At 44.2% G+C, this 21794-nt stretch overlaps 1 protein-coding gene across 4 annotated transcripts in view; it reads left to right on the top strand.

The window, feature by feature from the left end:
• LOC310888669 (unconventional myosin-Vb-like) overlaps positions 1-18372 on the top strand; it is an 86114-nt gene extending 67742 nt beyond the window's left edge. For 3 of the 4 annotated variants that reach the window (XM_083815602.1, XM_083815603.1, XM_083815604.1), the window contains 12 exons: positions 2279-2518; positions 3055-3152; positions 8521-8719; positions 9195-9288; positions 10081-10224; positions 10657-10808; positions 11016-11105; positions 13011-13161; positions 14205-14490; positions 15459-15633; positions 16370-16450; positions 17402-18372. In XM_083815602.1, the coding sequence (XP_083671728.1) occupies positions 2279-2518; positions 3055-3152; positions 8521-8719; positions 9195-9288; positions 10081-10224; positions 10657-10808; positions 11016-11105; positions 13011-13161; positions 14205-14490; positions 15459-15633; positions 16370-16450; positions 17402-17554 (1863 nt within the window). In that variant the 3' untranslated portion in view covers positions 17555-18372. Of the gene's footprint in view, positions 1-2278; positions 2519-3054; positions 3153-7563; positions 7642-8520; positions 8720-9194; positions 9289-10080; positions 10225-10656; positions 10809-11015; positions 11106-13010; positions 13162-14204; positions 14491-15458; positions 15634-16369; positions 16451-17401 lie in introns of all 4 variants that reach the window. The other variant, XM_083815605.1, reaches the window with a different exon arrangement.
• Positions 18373-21794: the final 3422 nt, after the last annotated feature.

The following is a 21794-nucleotide window of genomic DNA, read 5'->3' as shown; positions in this document are numbered from 1 at the left end:
TAAAAAGTTTTTATGTGGAGGAGCTGGGCTGAGGTGTGTAAAAGCTGCACGTGGTGAATTCCTCCTGTGGATGGATATTTAATGGTCTCCTTGCAGGAGAAAACAAGGTGCTGCTGCTCGCGGATGGCTGCATGGGCTTGGGTTTTGCAGCCTGAGCTTCTTCAGACATGTTCTTGGTCCAGATTTTGGTGGAGGGGAAGGAGTGGGGCACAGTTTTTGCTTAGAGAGGCTCATTTGTGTAAGGATTGGGGTGTATTTTTTTTTAATAGTGCTGCTAAGGAATGTAAAAAACTTGGGTTAACACCGGTATGTTCACAGCAGACATTAATTATGTGTCTAATGGATAAATAGAGTTTTTAGTTGCTGCTGTCCCAAAATGTGCCCAGCCAGGCGTTTGATTAGCCATAAAGTAGGGCTGGAGGATGGGAAACTCCTTGTTTATTCTCCTGGGGAGATCCTGATGGCAGGTGTGACCGAGAGTTATGCACGTGCAACACAAAGTTCAGTGAAAAATGTATTTTCTGGATTGCTTTTTCTGGCTGGGGGAGCGGGAACCAACGCACCGAGAAGTCCTTGCACTGACTTTGTGCTCCTATAAGGAGCAGAAAACATAGTTTGATTTCTCACTCCTCACATAGCTGGGATGTTCTTGAATTTGTAAGCTCATCGCTAAATAAGCATCTATAAAGGGTGTTTTTTTTTTTTTTACTGTCAAGGTCCAGAAATAGAAGAGGGGATAAATTGCTGTCACAGCAGCACTAACCTCAGATTTATGTAGGTTCACCCTTCCAGTGCTGCTATCTAGGCATCTTGTAGATGCCTACAACCAGCCTGTAGAGTTACGAGTGTGGCTGACCTGCAAGAAAAAAAAAGCAAGCGAGGCTTCTCCAGCAAATAACAAAAACCATTTGGGTAGGAAATCAGTTAATGCCTTGCTTCTCCCCCTTCATCTGTCTGAGATTGACCAGAAAAGAGTTCAAAGGGAGTCAACGCTTGAGGAACCCAGCAAGAGTTAAACCCTTCTTGGTGAAGGTTTCCCATCGTGTACACGCTCTCCAAACTTCTTTTAGAAACCCTTGCTGAAAAGCTTGAGCCGTGGTTAATGTGGACGTGGAGGAATTGCTGGATCAGATGGATTTCTTACAATTTTTTTTTAATGACAGATGGCATTAAGTACCTTAATATGCTCTGTTAATGATGGTGTTTGCTCAGCCAGGAGCGGGCTGGCTGTCCAGATGCCAGATCAGCTATTCTGTTCACACCTCTGCTGCTATTTATAATTTGTAAGGATTTATAATTGTAACACCCGTTTCCTATGGAAATAAGGTTTGCACAGCTGTGCTAGCTACACTCTGTATAAATTGTATAAACTGCCCCCATCCCCCCCCCAGTCGCTTTCAGATTCATTAGCCAAAGCTGCTAATGAGGTAGATATCCCGTAGTTAACAAGAAAGCTGCGGGATGGGCCAGAAGGCAGTGGGGAGAGAGAAGCACCTGAATCTCCTGGGGGAGAGGTTGTGCTGTTGTAGACGCTGGAGAATCCACACGGAGCTCGGTCCCTGGGGAAGGGGAATCCACGTCAGTCAGAAGCCAGACACCGAGCTAGAGGCTGTCTAGCTGCCCGAATTTGTTATTCCTCTCTCTTCTACTGTCGTGAAAAAGCAAACGAGCCCTTCAGTTGTCTCAGCGAAACATCAACGCTCACGCGTCTTTATTCGGGGGGAGCAGTCGGCGTAAAACCTGGACGGCGTCGACCCCGTCTGTCAAATGCCAGCAGCTGACAAGATGCTGGGGAGGGAAAATCCTCCGACTGCAAACGTGATGGGGAGAATTACGGGTTGGGTGACAAAGGAAGATGCAATGGGAATTCAAACCCAAGGGGATGTTGGCAATGGGAAGGGCCGTGTAAGACTGCACCTTGCGGCTTATCTAAGGAATGCCAGAAATGGATTAAACACCGTGGGGTTTGGTGGTGATTTCTTGATCAAGAAGGAAAAGGGGCAGAGAGGAAAAAATGCGTTTGGGTTCTCTACTGGGTTGATTTTGTGTTTTAAAATGGTGTCAATGAATAATGCCAATTCTCCTCTGTGTCACCACGTAACATTAAATAGCACCAGGCTATTCATTGCAGCAAAAGTCTTTTCTGAAGGCTGATTTGGGCAGGAATTGATGGTTCAGCTGGGATCATCAGCACGAGAGGCATCTTAGAAGCAGATGAGGCAGTCGACCCGTTGCTCGGCACTTTAGCTAAATCTTGTAATGGCTTGGTGTTTTCCAGAGACAAGAGCTGGAGTCGGAGAACAAGAAGCTGAAAAACGAACTTAATGAGCTGAGGAAAGCTATCGCAGAGCGAGCAACCCAGAACAACTCTTCCCACGATGTTCAGGACAGTTACAATCTCTTACTGAATCAGCTGAAGTCGGCCAACGAGGAGCTGGAAGTGCGGAAGGAAGAAGTGCTCATCCTGAGGTCGCAGATAATGAAGGCAGCCCAGCAGAAAGAGCCGGGCAAAAATATGGTAAATGAGAGGATAATGGGATTTCTTCTGTTTTTTCCCATTCCGTCAAAACGGTGACGTTTTGTGACAACCGGCCTATTCAGGAAGGAAACGGGATGGTGGAAAATTGTTTCTGGACCAAATTCTGATCGTGTGATGCTGGTGCAGTTGTAGTGTCTCTACTGGCATACAGGCAAGGGAAGAGCTTGACCCATCTCATGAAGGCTTTTTTATTTAGAGCCTGTTATGACCGAAGGGTGTGTTTTCTGATACTCTCGCTTGGGTTTTTTAATTCACCACTTTATCATCCCCTGAGGTTTTAGTATGTTTTTGTGTTTCGGGCCACACACAGGCACTCCTGATCTCCCTCCCGAGTTCTCTTCATCCTCCTTCCATCTGCTGATCCCTGCTGTTGCCCGCTTGCGTGTATGAATTTGTAGGAACCCTCTAGTCCGAGGGAGCTCTGTTACATGTGGGACTTGTTCAATTTTGGGAACCTTGAAAGACTGAGGGATGTTCAGGAGGTCACGCTGCTGTGTTTTTTGTGTCGAATTTAGGAGACCCTCACCAGCCCTGCCAGCTGGCCCAACAGTGACAAGCACATCGATCAGGAGGACGTGCTCGAGGCCTACCAGGGGATATGCGAGACGAACCGGTAAGCGTGGCCCAAACCCTTCCAGCAGTTTGAAGGACTGAGAAAAGCGTGAGAGACGGGATCCGGTCCTAAATTACCAAAACGTTTTGGAGAATTAGAAGCTTCTGGGTTCTGCTCTGGGGCTGGGGACAAGGACAGGCCATAAAGATGGGACTGAAGATGCCGGTCTCCTCGTGGGTGAGGTGCCCTTGTCTTTGGGCCAGTGCCTCCCCAAGGGAAGGCAGATGTGGGATGGGTGGAAAAGCCAACGTGGAAGTGAGCAAAACTGGATTCGGGCTTGTATTGAGGGAGAGCAAAGGCAGGGATTGTGCTGGTAAGTTAGGGGTCTGTTTGAAGAGCTCCTGAGTGAGTGGTGTAGGGGAAAGCTTCCCTCTCTCCCAGCCTCTTTCCTCTCCCTCTGGCTCAGCCCTGATTCGGGGAGGGCTGAGCTTTCCCATTCTTCTGCTTCTGTGGCTGAAAAACTCACCGAAGCAACAGCTGAAAACCAAAACTCCTCTTCCAGTGCATAAACAGTAGCAAGAAGGAGGATTTGGAAAAATTGAGTTACTCATTTCGAGCAACTGCTCATGCTGTGCTGGGAAGGAATTTGTCACCATCTGTCTGTATGGTACCGGAGGGTTTATACTGTGAGGCATTAAATCAATCCTTGCCACTATCCAGGAGGATATAAAGTAAAAAGATAGTGTCCTGCAAGAAGACAAAATTACATAGATTAAACCGCAAAGTCGTATGTAAAGTAAATGTTTATTTTCCCGCATGGGAATTGAATCTTTATCTCCTTTTCTCTACCTGTTTGTTTGACAAATACAGATATTTCCTACACAGTTTGCATTCAACGAGGTATTTGGAGGACGTAACCGTTGTGGATTAATGGCTTTTAACAAACACAGGGTGCTTTGCCACTTTGTAAACTGGCTGCAGTAGGTTGCTAGCACACCAGGCTGGGAAAGGCCGTGACTTAATTAGGATAAAAAAAGTGTGATGGGGAATCGTTTGTGTTTTTTTTTTTTTTCACTTTGTTGTTACTGAATATTTGCGTTCCAAAAGTGAACTTGCAGAGCAAACTTTTAGCCCTCCTGCGGAGTAGGGATGAGGAGATTGATTGAAATAGTTTGCAGACCTAACTGCTGCAGTGAGGATTGAATCAAGCTCAGAAATCACCAGAAATGCTCAAACCATCCGATTTTCCACGATACTATGAATCTCTTTCCATGCAAGTGCACGAGTGAGCTGCAATTTAAAAATTCATGCGATGACCTCGGCAGTTTTTCGTCTCTTGAGGTTTGGGAGGGGAAATCTGCAGGCTCCAGGCTCCGTTTCCTATTACCCTCGTTTGCCTTTAATGTGAAGCTGGGCTGGAGGAACAGCTCCTGTAACGTGGTAGCAGCAGCTCGAGGTATGATCGTCCAGGTTTTTGGTGGTGATTTATCCAGCAGCTTGTAAATCATCACCAGCTTCCCCGTGCTATGGTTCCCTGTGCATTCGTTTGGATATCGGGTAGGTTTATAAGCTGTAGGCTGGAGCTGATGGCAGTAAAACACGAAAACAAATGCTCAGGGAGCACGGGCTGTTGTTTTGGGGGATATAAATTAACATTCCCTCCCCCCAGCACCAATCTGAAAAAAAAAAAAACCAACACAACTGCTTTCTCTTTAATCTTCATCAATAAATAAATATTTCAACGAGAAGCTTTTCTGGTGGGATTGCAATTCTGAAGTGGGATTGCAATTCGGAAGTAGGATTGATGAGCACGAGCCACTTTTTCAGTGAGTATTTCCATTTCTCTTTACCGTGATACCTCTCACTCTCACCCCTAACCAAAGGGGATGCTCTGACCGCTGGGGCAAACCTGCGGGTCACTCCTAGCTTGGAGTCATCGTATCTCAGCTGTTTAGGCTGGGACAAGCGTGGCTTTATTTTGGTGAGCGTGCCAAATTTCACTGAATTCACCGAATGCCTGATTCATCTGGGAATTTAAATACAGCAGGAGGAAACCGGGAAAAGCTGCCAGGTGCTGCTAACCCAGCCCATGGAGCGGTTCTGTTTCTCCCTGCTGCTCTTGAGGGAAACCCTTTGATGCCAGGTCAAGGGGAAGCTTGAATTAAAAGCAGCCCCTTGTAAATGCAGTGAACTCAGCTTTTTTTTTCCCTCTTTTTTTTTTTTTTTGACTTTCAGCAGCTAAAGAACAAAGCATCAAGTGAGTTTCCAGCTAATTTTCTGCTTCAACAACAGAGCGTAAACCTCAGTAGTCTCTTTGTTCCCCATTTTAGTTCTTGGGATCTTTCTTTCAAGGCTGTTTGATCTTGCTGGGAACACAGAGCCTACGAAAGACCAGGTGATGATGTTAGAGATAAGCGCAGCGTGCATGTTTAATCCAAAACAAATCTGCATTTTCAAGCGAAATGCCCCTTACTCTTAAGATGATAATGATCTGAAGACGATAAAAATGAACATCCCTGGGGTTTGGTACGCTCGCATCTCCTTTAAACTACTTGCATCAGGCTACACGGAGGGAAGGGAGGCGCCTGGGGCAGGAATTCCTCTCCCTTGCAAGAACCCAGCTTGCCAAATTCAGGTTGCCTGCTGCTCTTCTAGGTGTGTATCTCCAGTCCATAAAGGAGAAACAAGACTTTGTGAATTGCATCCTTTCAATTCATTTCAGGCTTGTTTGAATGAAGCATCTAGCATTTTAGGAAATGATTACGGCACGCGTGCTAATTAATCTAGTTAGCAAGAAAGGACCCCTATTGACTTTTCATGCCTTGGTCAATATGAACGTCTGGGAGAAGGGAATCTCAATGATTTGTAAGTCGGTGCCACGTTGATGAATACAAACCAAATGCTTATTTCCCAGGGCAGTTTCATCTTGGTATAATTGCACTCCCTTGAATTCCCAGGCTATTGACTTGTAACGCAATCTGAGGACCTTTCCTGGGTTTTTGCTTGTTTTCAATGTCTAAATACATGTTCTGTTAGGGTCATCTGGACAACAAAAGACCTGACTAATAGACTAATGCAAACCAGACCAATAAAACTTCCCCCCGTATCTGTTGGACCACAGATCCTTTTGGAAACCTGCGATGCATGGGTAAAAATCGGGTTTTAATCAAAATTCATACATGTGGCTTTACCAGATGGATTGGCCAGAAGAGTTGGCTGGTGTTGAACTGCCACTCCAGGACAGCAGCAGCGAGACGCTTCCTGGGTCCTTCTGTGGCAGTGCCACAACGCCCCCAAGCCTCTCTAATTCCCCATATAGGGCTGATTAATGTCCATTATTGGGGTTTGCATCAGCAAGGGTGGATTCAAAGGCTTATCAGTCCAGGCTACAAGGGAACAGATGACTTCAGTTGGCTTCCACTAGCAGTGCTGCATCCAGTGGTCCCACAGCGGTGCTCGAAGCGTGAAAATTGGATCTCATATGGATGCAAGAGAAGCTGGGGAAACAAATATCCAAGGGGGGTTTGGACCCAAGGCTGCACTAAAAAAAAAGGCTGATGTGTTTGGCTTGATGACTGAGGAAACCCTTGACTGAAATATATTCGGTTTTAGACCAGTGATATTTTCTGTAGAAGGAAGGAAATAGATGTCTTTTGCTTGATCAGAAAAATGTATTATTAGTGAAATGTGCCAGGGTACAGAAGGTCTGGAAGAGAAAGGGGTGAAATCCCCACTTATGAGTGAGATGTTTCAAGCAGGGCTGGATGAAATACCCAAAAATATATTAGGAGGTACGTGAGCAAATAGCCCTTCCCTTTAGTCCTCGGCTTCGCTTTGCCAGACCCGTAGAGGTCTGCAAGAACTGAAGTGGTATAGAAGTACCAGCCACCCTTATTTTGGGGCGATCTTGAACCTGGTTCCTTGTTTTGTAACCTGAACGAAGGGAGAAATCCCATCTGTGGGGTGTTCCGTGTACAGATCGAAATATGTTTTGTAGGGTGGTGGGAAAAGAGCTCAAGCCGTATAGATTTGCAGACAGAATGGGTAAGGGATGAGGAGGAAAAAAATAGGTCCAGCTGTTGTAAATACGGTTTAATTTAGGATGCCTCCAAGCCATCCAGGTGAAATGGGATAGCCAAAACCCCGTGGGCTGCTTTGAAAATGGGGAGTTTGCTGTTGGTGTGCTATAAAAATTGGGAAAATGGGTCTGTTTGCACTGAAATTTTAACGTGGATTTGAACTAGCTGCCATGGCTCGGGCTTCCCAGCTTTTTCTTGCAATCACGCGGGAAACGATTTGGAAATGAAACTCAGGCTTTCACGTCCAGAGATTGGACAAAAGACAACGTAACGCAAGTGTGCTTAAAAAAAAATTAAAAAATAAGGGTTCTGCTCTTCTTCCCCTTCTATTTCAATTGACCTTTTGTCTCTCTCTGTCCTCTTGTTTCCTTTTTTCTGTCCTTTATTTCTAGCAAGACTGAGGACTGGGGTTATCTCAACGAAGATGGAGAGCTCGGCTTGGCTTATCAAGGTTTAAAGCAAGTTGCCAGGTCAACCGCTTTCTTTTTTGCCCCTCTTCTTCCTCTCCCCCTTTCACTTTCCGTTTCATTTCTTTCTTTTCCTCCGCCTGTTGCCCTCCGTGGGAGGAGCTGGAGGGGGGATATCTGAAGAGGGGGGATCTGAGACCCTCCTCTGATCTTTAAGATTTTAAATTTTTTCATAAAAAATGTTAAATGAGCTGATTGAAAACATTATTTAGAAGAAAAGTCATCATAATCTTTTGTATATCATCTAAAGCAGTCACACCTAGAGGGGTCAGGGTAAAACCAGGCAATAACGGAGAAAAATAAATGGTGATTCCTTTACTTTTCAAAGGAGGAGCCCAAGTTCGTAGAAGGAACACGTTCTTGAGGGTAGCTCATAGTTAATCCGAACGCACACGAAGAAATAAAATGAAAATTAGGCACTTAATACTTATTTCATGGCGGGCCTGTATTTTCCGAGCCTATTAAGGATATAAATTCCTGACAACATGATTACAAGGCTGGGTGCATTATTGTCTGTGTTTATATAGTTGGAAAAGATCCTTTTGTATCTCTGGCTGGAAAATGGAGGTTGCGAATGGGTTGTACAGATCTTTAAAAATAAAAAACAACCGCAACAAAACCCTACAAAGAAACATGTTTAATAAGGAAGTTCTGTTTTTTTTTTTTCCCTTTCCCATCTTCTTTCAAAATTGTTTCATCTCCAGTAGAGTAAATGAGAGATTAATGTGAGTTATAGCCACACTACCCCCTTTGTTTCATTTTTATAGGGAGGTTGACTGGAAATATCTCCCATGTTGGCTGATTTTGAAGGATCTTAACTCAAACAGTGGATACTGCCACGATTGGGAAATAAATTCCTGATGGCTTTGCTCCTTTTCTCAGGTTGCTGGAAGCACAGCTCCAGGATCAGAGAAGAGAGCACGAAGAGGAGGTGGAAGCTCTGCAAAACCAGGTGGATGCGATGAAAGAAGAGCTGGAAAAACAGCAGCAGGCTTTCCTGCAGACCCTGCAGCTGTCCCCAGAGGCTCAGGTGGAGTTTGGACTGCAGCAGGAAATTACACGGCTCACCAACGAAAACCTGGTAAGAGACTGCTGAGAAGGCACAGAAGAGACAGGGAACATGAAGGGGAGGCACCTGGGGGTCTTCCAACCCTCCTAAAATCTCCGCAGGATCCTTCAGCATCTCCCCCTGGTGCTGCTGGTGTGCTTTGCAGCATCAATCCCCTTGAGGTGTTTGGTGCCAAAGGCTTTTGTCGCTCCTGTGTCCTTTATTCTTTTTTCTGAGCCTGCCTACGTGTGGCACTGCCTACCAGAAGAGATCAGCGAAGTTGCTGGTGGCCCTTCTGCTCTGTGATTAGGCACGAAGGCAATGTCAGCCTTTCCTTTTGCTTCTAGTAACACAATTTTCCTCTATCAAAACGCTCGTATCGCGTGTTACTGATACACAGACCAGGCTGTGAGCTCCTGGCTGCTAGTGACTCCGACCTCAAACTCACCCCAAATGAGTTGTGCTTGTTCTTTTTATTTTTAAACCCTCTGCATCTTCCGTTTTCCAGGATCTTAAAGAATTGCTAGAGAAGCTGGAAAAGAATGAAAAGAAGCTGAAGAAGCAGCTGAAGATTTACATGAAGAAGGTCCAAGATTTTGAAGGTGACTTGGCTGGTGGGGGGGGGAAACAGCGCTCTGTTTTGGCTGCTTGGGCCAGCCTTGGAGGCTGCAGGTTTCTTTTCCTTCCCCCCCTTTCTTTCCCCCCGTTCTCTGTTGATGCTGTGATTAATCACAGAACCCCATTCTCGTGAGCTGATCTGTGAAAACGAGGCATTAAGGGAAATTAAGCCGAATAACTGGCGAATTTCCACGGCTGGCACAGCTGCTCTTTGTCAGTGTGCTTTGCATGCAGCAGGCTGATGGTTCCCGCTATACACGCGTGCTGGTCTCTTCCATTTTATTAACATTTTATGGGTGCACAGTGCTTAATATTGTGCCTTTGTGGTACTTAGTTCGGCTTTACAGCCAGCCTGAAGCTGAGATGCTTGGGTATTTTTCATTGCCTGGCTTTTTTTTTCCTCCCCCTCCATGAAAATGATGCATTAAAAAGTTTCCCATGGGGTTACCGGTTACCACCTTTTAACTGCAGCCTGTAGTTCCTTGGAAAATAGCAAATGACTTCATCTTTTACTCTTTAGGTCTGACTTCTGGGCTCACTCTTTCTTTCAGTAGACTGGTAATTCAGGATGTTGTAACTCAGGACCTGCTTCTCTGAATTTTTATAGGTCTGTCTAGGCTAAAGGTTTTATTGGAAACTTTCTATAAAAGACAGTGGCCTGCTGCCTGCTCTAAGGCCGATGAATTTTGGAAATCTGGGACAAGATGCTTTACAAATAGTCCTCGGTCACCAGATGCTAATTTTCACCCTCGTTTCACCCTCCCTTCTCCTTACAGCGTACCAAGCCATGGTCCCGGAGGAGAGGAGACATCACGAGCGTAACAGGCAGGTTGCTGTCCAGAGGAAGGAGAAAGATTTTCAGGGGATGCTGGAATATTACAAGGAAGATGAGCCGCTCCTCATCCGAAACCTCATCACAGGTGAGGAATTTGCTCTGCTCTTGTCCGGCTCCTTGTGCTCTCACCTGGGAGAATTTGTAAATTTGACATCTCAAAACAGGCATGGTTTTTCTCAAATGAATCCTTCCTAGGGCCGCGTGTTTATGGTGATGACAGTTTTGGCAGGCAAAGCTGTGTGTTGCCTTACCAAGCAGATAACTGGCATGGATATGATCCTTAGGGGTAGAAAAAAATGGAAAGTGCAAAAAAAGGAGGCTGTAGATCCCAGAGCAAGCAGCAACTGATGAGCCTGAGAGAGCAGCAGAGAGGGATACAAGTTGCAGAGCCAAAATCTCAGCATCCTCAGGGGCAGGGGAAGAAGAGTTTGCCTGGGTACATCTGCTCAGGTGTTTCTGCTTCACCTGGCACCAGCAAATTTTAAGAGGATTTAAAAATAAATGTCAAACCTTCTAGATCTCAAGCCCCAGGCAGTGTCTGCTACCGTTCCCTGCCTTCCTGCCTACATCCTCTACATGTGCATCAGGCACGCGGACTACATCAACGACGACCAGAAAGTGCACTCCTTGCTCACCTCCACCATCAACGGCATTAAGAAGGTGCTGAAGGTAGGCGTTGGCTTCCTCTGTCTTAAAATGGTTGTAAACCACGTCAAAATGTCTGATGTTCAGCTCCCGTTGTGGTTTTCAGACCCGGTCACGCTTGAAACGATAGCTTCAAGATCTAGGTGGCGAGACTCCAAGCCATTTTGTCTTGCTGTGCCAGCTGCCCCCGTTGAAGGAGGGCCTCACGTGTATTTCATTTTGCTCCTCCAGAGACACAACGACGACTTTGAGATGACATCCTTTTGGCTGGCGAATACGTGTCGCCTCCTGCACTGTTTGAAGCAGTACAGCGGAGATGCGGTAAGAAACTCGTAGCCGATCTGAAATGTTTTGGCATTCCTTCCGGGGGTGGTGTTCAGGTCCCCTGGGTCCTAGTGGCTTTGCTCTGGCAACGATTTGGGGTCATCTTTGACTTCCCTCCTTTCTTCTATTTGGATATAACGTGAGGCTGCTCCTAACAGAAGTCCGTGGGGCACTGCACACAGACAAGATGTTTGGAAGAAGAAACCAGCAACCTTGTAATGCACTTTTTCTGGATGATCCCCAGAAATTTTTGAGTTTCAAAGCCAGTTGTGCTATTTGATTTGTCAGAACAGGGGATTTCCTTCTGGTAGGCTGCTCTTGAAGGCCGTTTCCCTCAGTTTGGTAGGTCCCACAGCTTTTCTTTAACCAAGATTTTCAGACGAGGAAAAATGTTCCAAATCTTGCAATATTTTTGTGAGTGTTTCTATTGCTTTTTCCTGTTCAGCTAGTTCAAAATAACAACACTTACTCATACCATAATATTTCAGAAGGAAATCCTCTCGTTTCTTGCCACCTCAGTGTTTCATCTTTCAGTTCTTTCCTTTATTTATAGCTGTATCTGATCCCTTCTGACAAAATCAGATCATCACAATCCTCTTGGTACGTTACACGCCGCCATCCTTATAGCCATACGCTGTTGGTATTAAAATTTGTAGCATCACCCAGTTATGTAGTTTGTCATTCAGTCGTGACTCGTGCTAGATGCATTGAGCAATCAAGCTTTAGGAATAAAGAAACATTGAGAATTTAAAGCAAAGTTTTCAAGCAACCAAATTTAAAAATTCAGATCATTCACGTGACGATGACCTCTGAGTCCTCTGGACCTCTGAGTTTTAAATGAAAGAGTAAAATTATTTAGTTAATACTCAGTTTATGCTCTAGTTTGCCCTCTTCTGCCTAGATAACAACATTACATTTAAACAAAATCCTGCTCCAGAAAACAGCAGGGGAAAAAAAAAAACTTTAAATTTCACATTCTTTGCCATGATTTGCTGTGTTAGCTGAAGCAGCTGTTTACAAATCCTTTTAGTATTACCTGTAGTTTGAAATCCATCCGATTTTTTTTTAAATATGTTTGAAAGAAAAACCCAAGCTAAATTCAGCAGAGCACTCCTATTAGTCAGGAAAACTGATGTATCTTGAGTTGATTTCAGAATTTGCATATTGTATTTTTGCATTTTGCCAGTCGGCAAACAACGAAGCAGTCGCACACCTCTTGTTTTGACACAGAATTGATAAGAGCATATAAACAGGCAATTACAGTGGCTGTGTTAATTACATAATTGTGTCACGTTTGCCTCCGCCAGCAGAGTTGGCATTAATGTGTAAGCCCAGAACTCGAGGCTGCAGCATCCATTTGCGGCATCAGAAATCTGCTGTGTTTTCAGCAAGAGGCAGGGAAAAAATCAGCTACGAGGGAGATTTTGGAACTTCAGAACGGTTGAAAATGTTGTCAAAAAACATCAGCACGTGGTTATCTTTTTTTAAAAAAATTATTTTCTAAAATTTTAGCCTCAAAATAATCGGTCTCACAAATAATTGTGACTCCCAGGGATAAGCAAATGTTTCCCAAGGGACTGCGGAGTCACTTTTAATTTCATTTCTATATTGAAAATTAATACAGATGTGGTTTTTCTTGCTAAAGATAAAATGAAGAAGTATCATTTAATGATGCTTTTTTAGCCTTCCTAGTTATAATTTATGACTGAGATAATCACACGTGATTTATGACTCTTGATTTCTTTTCCTATAATAGAGTTTCAAAATGCCCCCTGGTAACATATCTGGACGTGTTATGCTCTAAGGTGTTTTGTATTTCTTAATTTTTAATACGTACGGTTATTTTACTGGACTGCAGAGGGTTGGAATAACAAAACCAGATGTCTTAATCTTCTTCCTCAGGGTTTTATGACGCAGAACACGCCGAAGCAGAACGAGCACTGTCTCAAAAACTTCGACCTGACCGAGTACCGCCAGGTGCTGAGCCATCTCTCCACCCAGATCTACCAGCAGCTCATCAAGGTAGCGGAGGGCATACTGCAGCCCATGATCGGTAAGTTCCCAAAACGTTAGCTTTTAGGAGTGTTTTATTTGTTCGTTTGGGTGGTTTGCTGCAGTTACATACTCCACGAGTGTTCTTCAGTCCTTTGTGCGGTGCGAGCAAGACTTCTTCCCAAAGGAAAAGCCTGCAGAGGCGCATGTTAGGGAAGAGAAACGAAAAGGTCCTCACGTTAGCAGTGTCCTGGAGTGGAGGAAGCAGACCTGAAAATAAGAATATGCACTAGGGAGGAGTTTTTATCCCCAGCGATGGAAAATAGCTCCTTCCTTTCCGTTTGGGAGGTAGGGACAGAGGGGAGGTGGCGCTGGTGGTTCTCTACAAATGCTCTTCCCCTGCAGGTTTGCGGCTAAGCTTTTTATGGGCGGAGAAACTTATAAGGAGAGAGGAAAAGAAATGAAAGAGGACGATGAAGAACATCTGGTTTGCTTCGCAAGGGCGAATCAGTATGAGAAGGGTCATCTCCTCAGCTAAATCTGGCCTCCTCCTTGCTGAGCTCATGGCGGGGGCTGTTCTCAGCGCTTTCCATCTCACAGCTGGAGAGCTGCTGGTATTTTCCTCGAGCTCACAGCCTGGACCCCGCTAAAGCTGGGACTCTTTCCCTTCGCCCTCTGAGCGTCATTGCACACGCTCTGGCTGTATCTGACAGCGTTACCTCCTACCACGGCTGCATATGCCCTGCTCCTTGCAGAAAAAGTTGTCGTGTTCAAGTATCAGCGAGCCAGGCTGTAAGAATTTGTGACGTTTAATCTGTCTTCGTTTAATCTGTCCTCATTTCTCCGAGTTCTCTGCGCCAATTAAGGCTCTGTGGTAGGTGTAGAGGGAGAATTGATTACAGCTCGAAGAGTTCCTGCAGCGTGGTAACTTATTTCTGAGTAGTAAGGCCAAGGAAAAAAAAAAAACATGATCTTGCGGGTATTCTGTATGCTTCAGCTATGTCATCCTACCACAGATAACTAGCAGTGCATGGATCTGTTCTCCTTTCAGACCTCTAGTGATTATTAAATGGTCGTCTCCGCTAATTTTTTCCCCTTTGTCAGTGTCTGGGGTGTTGGAATATGAGAGCATCCAGGGGCTTTCGGGGGTGAAACCGATGGGCTACCGGAACCGCTCGTCCAGCATGGAAGACGGCGACAACTCCTACAGCTTAGAGGCCATCGTTCGCCAGCTCAACACGTTCCACACCACCATGTGTGAGCACGGCCTGGACCCCGAGATCATCCAGCAGGTCTTCAAGCAGCTCTTCTACATGATCAACGCCGTTGCCTTGAACAACCTCCTGCTGCGGAAGGACGTCTGCTCCTGGAGCACGGGCATGCAGCTAAGGTGAGACGAGGGATCGGGCTGAGGATGGGCCCGCTTAAGTAAATTTTGTTAATTTCCTAAGTGGGAAATGACTTCTGAATTAAAATCATTTTGCAGAGGTTATCTCCGGGGTGTGCTTTCCCCACGCTTGCCTCACCCCGCCAGAGCAGAAAGGCTGCACATCCACCGGAGGGGATGCAGGATGGGTTGCTTAATGGGATGGAGGAGCCTCCTCGGTTCCCTCCCAGTGCCACGTCTTCTCTTTTTAATCCAACAAGCACTCAGAGGCTCCGATTCTGCAGGTGGATGCTAAAGGCAGGCCCCTGTTGCTGGGTGTGAAGGGCTACAGACCTCACGGGAGCTGTAGGCAAGCGGCAGAGTGGGGACGGGGCTGGGATCCGGGACCCGTGTGCCCCAATCCTGTCTCAACGCGGTGTTGAGATGAGGACTGAAATCCCAAAGGGACAGCTCGTGCAAGCCTGCCAGGAAAAGGTCATCAATATTTATTAGCCCTGGCATAAATCTATCAACTTCCTTCTCACTGTAAATGATTTAAACCTTCCCTTCGCCACCCCTTCCCCATCCCACAGGGGATTCTTTGCGTGCTGCTCTTCAGCCTGAGAGTGGGTGCAGACAGATATTGTCAAAGGTACTCGGGTACCTCGCAGGATTTTGTTAGTGCTTAGAAGCTCATTAGGAGCTTATTTTTTTTAGGGGCTTATAAAATTTGGATGTATCTGAGTGCTGTAGGAAATGACATCCCTTGTGTTACGTGGCTCATCTATTTCTAAGGTACACAGAGCATAAATTTTGCTTTGAGCTGTAGAGTATTAAGCTTTGCTCTGGTTGTCTTATGCCATGTGAATCACAAATATGCCTCAAAAATCCCAATATACCAACGCTGCAAGATACCCTTAAGCCTCGTGAGTGATTTCTGAGATGCTACGTCTTACCTCTCAGCTCGCCTCTTCCCTTTGTTGCTCCCCCAGGTTTAACATAAGCCAGCTGGAGGAGTGGCTGCGTGGCAAGAACCTGCAGCAGAGCGGAGCCCCACAGACTTTGGAGCCCTTGATTCAGGCAGCCCAGCTCCTGCAGCTGAAAAAGAAAACCTCGGAAGACGCCGAGGCCATCTGCTCCCTGTGCACAGCGCTCACGACGCAGCAGGTGGGGAACAGGAGGGTGCGCGCCAGGAATCAGGGCAGGTGCCGCCCCAAACGAGCGTGTCTCCAGTTCGCTCCTCGCACCCTGCCTGTGAGCAGGATGGAGCCCTCGGTGTGGGAACGCTGCGAGGCAACTTCTGGCCGCCCTGCTGGGCGTTTGGTGCCCGCAGAGTCCGGCGTAACCAGGGCAAGGCCAGCGATCTGCTGCAGGAACCACGGGGATAATCCAGCAGCTTGGGGATTTAGCGGAAAAACACCTGGAGATCGTTCCTAGGCGCTAACAGTGCTGCTGAGCCGCCAGCGACTCTCCGGTGTGAAGTAGATAGGTTCAGAGGAAGCTTTCAAAAGCCAGCTCGTGGTACAAGCCAGACCTTTTAGGTTTTATGGCAGGCCATAAACCCACCTGTTGTCTTGCTGGGCTCTTAACCTGCGGGTTGCCCTGCACAGATTTGTGTTGGGGGACCGAGGAACCAGCGTGATAATCGTGCTGTCTCCTAGGCAAACAGGCATACTGTAAGCAATGCTTATAAATGTGCAGAGCACACCACATCTCTCCCTCTACGTGTAAATTTAGCTACTGTATTTCATCAGTTCTGTGCAGATTTCTCCCAGTTCTGCTCCTCAGTGAGGTCACGGGAGGTTTGCTACGGCCATGCCTTGGCAAAATGTTAGCGGTGCTCCGTGCTATGGAAAATTTTGGCTTCTTACGATTGCCTGTAATCCTATTTTGTTTCCAACAGATTGTAAAGATACTTAATCTCTACACTCCAGTGAATGAGTTTGAAGAACGGGTGACAGTAGCTTTCATACGAGACATACAGGTAAATCAGAAGGCTACGAAATGGAAGAGACAATAATGATTTAATATATAATATCTATGTTGTTACAAATAACTCAGGTGTTTTGTAACGGGTACTGCTGCTGCACGTTGTCCTGAACTTAGTGCTGTGTCGCAACACACAGCTGCGGGGTTATCCAGGCTGTTAATCACAACGGATTGAAGACCAAGATAAGCAGCGAAATTCCCAGCTCAGACAATTTTGTAGCGCGCTGGGATGCACGGTAACAAGCAGCACAAGCCCACGAGAAATTTTATTGTCAGAACAAGGTGCCAGTACGATTAGACCCCTTATTAAGAAATTTATTTATAATTTGAACGGGTTTACTCATTTGGACTTTAGATCCCAGATTTGACTTTGGGAGCAGAAAAGTTTCTTGGGGGGCATGATCATTAGTAGCAACACGACTCAGAAGTCAGGTTGCAGGAGCCAGCGAAGCACCACTGAAATAGTTACCTCTGACATACAGATCAGAAATGGGCAGCTAAAGGGAAAAAAACAAATAAATGAAAACCAAAGGGTAGGCAGACATCTGATGTTTGTAGGGAGGAAGGGTGCTGCAATAGAAAAGCAAAATAGTTCTCAGTGGTTTTTGCGGTATCTCTAAAACTGCTATCAATTCAGAAAATCCCTTTGTAAATATGTTCCATGCTGTCAGACCCAAATTCGTAGGAGAAAGTGAAATCTGTGTAATTTAACCAGTGCATTTAAACAGAGTCTTTATAGTTATTTAAGGCACGGGATGTTTCAGGTTATATTATCCAGCTCCTACTCATAAACCAAGCTTCCCCTTGGGCTGGAAACAGAATCCGTCTCTCTAGTATCCCTTTTGTAAACGTACACTCGCAAACCTTTGATTATATTAAACAGGGCAAACGCCAAGGAAAGGCAGTGACTGAAACTAAACGTATGTTTTCTTCTTACACCTCCTAGACGCATTTGCAAGAGCGAAACGACCCCCCGCAGCTGCTGCTAGACTTCAAGCACATGTTCCCCGTTTTGTTCCCCTTCAACCCTTCCTCCATAACGATGGACACTATTCATATTCCGGCTTCTCTCAACTTGGAGTTTCTCAATAAAGTCTGAAGAAAGCATTATTAAAGCCTTCGCTCGTACCTAGAGGCCTCCGGCAAAGAAAGAAAAGCCGCAAAAGAAATGCGAGGAGCTCTTTAAATACGGACCAAACAGGTTTATGGAAGAGCCAATACACAGTAATAAATGGATGCTAAGCTGTACAGTAAAAAAAGAGACTGATCTGTATGATTTTTTTGGTAATTCACATCTCAGAATAAGGATACTTGAAATGTAGATTCATTTTTTACTGCTTAATTTTATGTTGACGTAGTTCAAAGCCCATAACAACCTCCAAAAGCCACTAACAAAAAGAACGGTGAGTGGGAGACAACTTATTTTGACCTTCATAGGTGTCTGTGAAGGAATGACAGTTCAAAACAAAATCTGAGACACGCTACCTTCAAGGACGTGTGGTTTGCCTAATAACTAGGTGGTGTGGATGTGCCAATAACGGAGATACACAATTCTGTCTCTTCTTCTTGCTCGGAGCTGTATTGTAAAAGTGATTTCAGAAGGTGCAAATACGTATTTATGACACCGGTTAAGGTCACACTTGTTTCCACTGATGCGTGATTTGAGAAATGCTGTTGTTCGAGCTTCATATTGTGCATCTCTTACTTACCTGCTTCAGAGGAATCAAAGAAATTGGCAGTTTGGCCTCTTTTGCACAGATAAGACACGCCAATGCAACCCAGTTAAATAATTAGGTCCTCAGTCCTAATCACGTTCAGTGGATTAGTCCTAGCCGTAGCAGTCAATGGAAAAATACTGTGCGATTCAAGCAATGTTTTAAGACAAAAAAAAAAGGTAAAATGTAGAAAAAATATAGTTGTAAACCAGTATGTTAGTGATGTAAGCCAATTCTTTAAGAGTAAACAAGAAGATCTTGATCTACAGCCTTAAACTGATAAAAACAGCGATCAATCTGAATTCTAACCATCAGGATTTGTTTGTGTAGCTTATAAATTAAAACAGGCGAACCCTCTGACGTCCCCAGGTAGGCACTGAGAGGGGACAGCTACTCACAAAAGCAGCAACTGAATTGTCTCGGTACGTACTATAAGGTGTTTAAGAAAGCAGAAAGCCACCAGCCTTGCAGAAAAGAAGGTAAAAAGGAAAAAAGATTGGGTTCCTGGGGCTGCGTGATGCCATACAGTAATGCTGATTGCCTTCAGTCCATAAATTAGGACTACACTTCTGTGGGGTGATCCTTCTGCCACAGCTCAGCGTGCCAAAAGGCAGCCAGGAAATTTAGAAGCAGTGAAAGGAAGTTTAGGAGCAGTGAAATGCTCATCTTTGTGTTGCGAGCATTTTTGGCCTTTCCACTTCCATAATGGTCGTACCTACGTAGATGTTAACTTACTTGCTTTTGGGGTTGCCGTTTCTGTAGTCTCAGCAATTCTGCCCCCGTTAAGAGCTTTCAGAAAACCTCTCTGCATCCGACTGCGTTCAGTTGGTCTAAATCATATCCAAACAGCGAATTTCTGATCGGGCATCCTGTCAGCTTGGAGTATTAAAAATAGAATGTAAGGTCTCTTAAAGATTGACGCCGCTGAAACCTGCCATGCCGCAGGCACCTTTTGAGATAAGGTGTGTGTTTTGATTTAAACACCGTGTATATAATCGATGTATATACAAATTGTAATAGACCTGTATGTACTATATATGTATATTACTATCAAAAAGCACGTTTTTAAAGAAAAAAAAAAAAAAAGTTGAGTGCTGTTAAGAAATACATTGGTCTATGCCTGTGTTGTTTCAGATGGATGATGATTTAGTACGCCTGTTACCAGTGAAGGACAGACTTAAGGTCATTCTCTAGGGAGAAGTTACCTTTCCTTCTAACCATCACCCAGCTAATTACTGAAGAAAATTGATTGCTTGTATAGTACCAGCACTACCTCCAAACTATAGTCCTTGAGCATTTGCATCCGCTACGTATGTTCAGTAGTGCCTTCATCGCCCCTTCGAACACAGTAAGGATGACACCGCCATTTTGCTGTGTCCAGCAAGCCCATGCTCTTCTGCCACTTGCTCATCTGCAACATTTTTATTTATTGTACCTACCTCTTTTCACGTTTTGCAAATGAATGCGTTTTGTTTTTTTTTTTTCCAATGCTCTGAATTTAATTTTTGATGATGTTTTATTCCTTTTTCCATCCTGTAGTAGTCACAATACATTTAAAAAAAAAAATCAAAGCAGAATTTACTCTTTCCATAAGACAGTTATAACACAGTGCTATTTCTCAGAATTCACCTTAGGCCGGCAGTTTCCTCTCAGGCTCTTCTGGTCTCTACCTCTCTCTGCTGTAAATTATTCAGTGTACAATTCCCAGCAGGCTGATTAAACCAATGCTCATCATTCAGACTAAATGACAGGTTGCTGCAGCATCCTCTTCTGCAATGATTTTGGTACTGATCACAATCACAAACGTGGTTAATGCTCTTCTAGGGGATAACGGTCTTTCACTGGCTTTTTCAGGACCATAATTTATATGTACAACAAAGATTTTCTTAAAAAATAAACAAACCAACAACGACAACTCTTAGTATATACAGATAGAAACTGGGACTTGATGTCCTGGTCTGTAATAATGTAGCTTACCCATTAAAATCCATCTGGAAGAGGACTCTACTAAATATCTTTAATATATTTTCATCTTTTCAGTTTGCACTTTTTAAAACTTGTCTTTAAATATTAATTTTGTTAAATCATTACGTTCGAGCATGCCTTTCTTTCCTCAGATGGGCGCTTCTTTATTTAAAGTATACATTCAACACAAAGCATGGCTTTCAGAAAGCTGGCTGTTTTCCAGGTCCGCCTTTGTTTTTAAATATCGATTCTGAAGTCGAGCATTTTCCCTACTGTGTGCCTTTAGCTGTTACTAAGGGAACTGACTTCTCAACCACCGTTAAACTGTGGGAGGTTTTTTTTTATTATTATTCTGCCACGAACAGTTTTCTGTGGAGTTGTAAGTCCACTTATAAAATCTCTTATATAATCTTATATAATCTCTTATATATCCCACTTATAAAAAGTTCCTAGGAAAAGACAATATTGAACCATATTGATTTTTGCATGTATAATGTACCTCTGAAGAACACTACTGGCAGTCAAAAAACAAGTTAAAAACAAAATACAAACTACACACACCACCACCGAACCAACACCTCAAAGGCAAGTTCAGGTTTGTGCTGTCTGACCTATGAGAAGTGTCTAGGACAAAATACACATTTCATTTCCAGCTGAAACTTGACTTTATTTTATTCTTTTTGCTTTTTCTTTTTTCTTTCACTGGCGGTTTTGTAGCTGCGGTTGCTTATCTTTCAGCTAGTAAGGCTGTTGTAGTTGTCGACTGTAGAAAAGAACGTTAAACAATGAGAATTAAGTTATTAGAATTAATTTATGCAACTGTAAATCAAACATTTTTTGTTTACACAATTTATCTAACGGCACTTCTGCGAGTGAAACAACAAAATGTGGGTGTATTGCAGGCAACAAGCATACGCAGTGGCTGCTACCTTGCCCGGTGACTTGAACATTGAAATCACAACGTATCTAAAGCCTTTGCAATATCTGACCCTCAATTCGCGTGACTTGCAAAAGATACAAGTGTCAAGGATGCACTTGAAACAGCCAGTCCTTTTCCTCCCTTTTCAACCATAAATGAGCAAGAATATGCAAACTCATTCTTCCGGACCGTTTAACTGAAAAATTAACATTTTACCATCGCATATAAGTATGATAATCTAATTAAAATGAATTGCATGAGCTGCCATGAAACCTATTCCTCCAGCTTCATTGATTCACATATATTGCAGTCATAAATTATTTTTTCCCGAAAAAAAGTTACAGCACTGTAGATGTAAATTAAAATAATCCAGAAGACATATGCCCCGACAAGCATACAATTTATTTCAAAAGGTAAATGCCAGTGGACTAAGGCTTTCAAATTAAGTTGAAATTAAAAGAAAACAAATTATCAAAAATGTTTATTATTATTGTAGTGCAATATCTATTTTTTGGGGGGGTGGGGTGAAGTCTAATTACTTTAACAAGCAGAAGGTATAGCTGCTCTAAAAGAAGTTGAATGATATACAGGAGCGAATGCTGTAGATGAAATACTACTGCTTGTAAAATATTTTTCCATTTTGAACAAATCTGTAAACTACACCTCTGTTTATAAGAAAAATGCTTGTAATAGTCACTGTAATATTCCGCTGTGGATAAGAAAAAATGTGAAATAAACAC

Source organism: Anser anser, assembly GCF_964211835.1.
Source record: "Anser anser genome assembly, chromosome: W".
NCBI lineage: Eukaryota > Metazoa > Chordata > Aves > Anseriformes > Anatidae > Anser > Anser anser.
The sequence above is the reverse complement of the archived record's forward strand: the minus strand, read 5'-3'. Positions and strand labels throughout refer to the sequence as shown.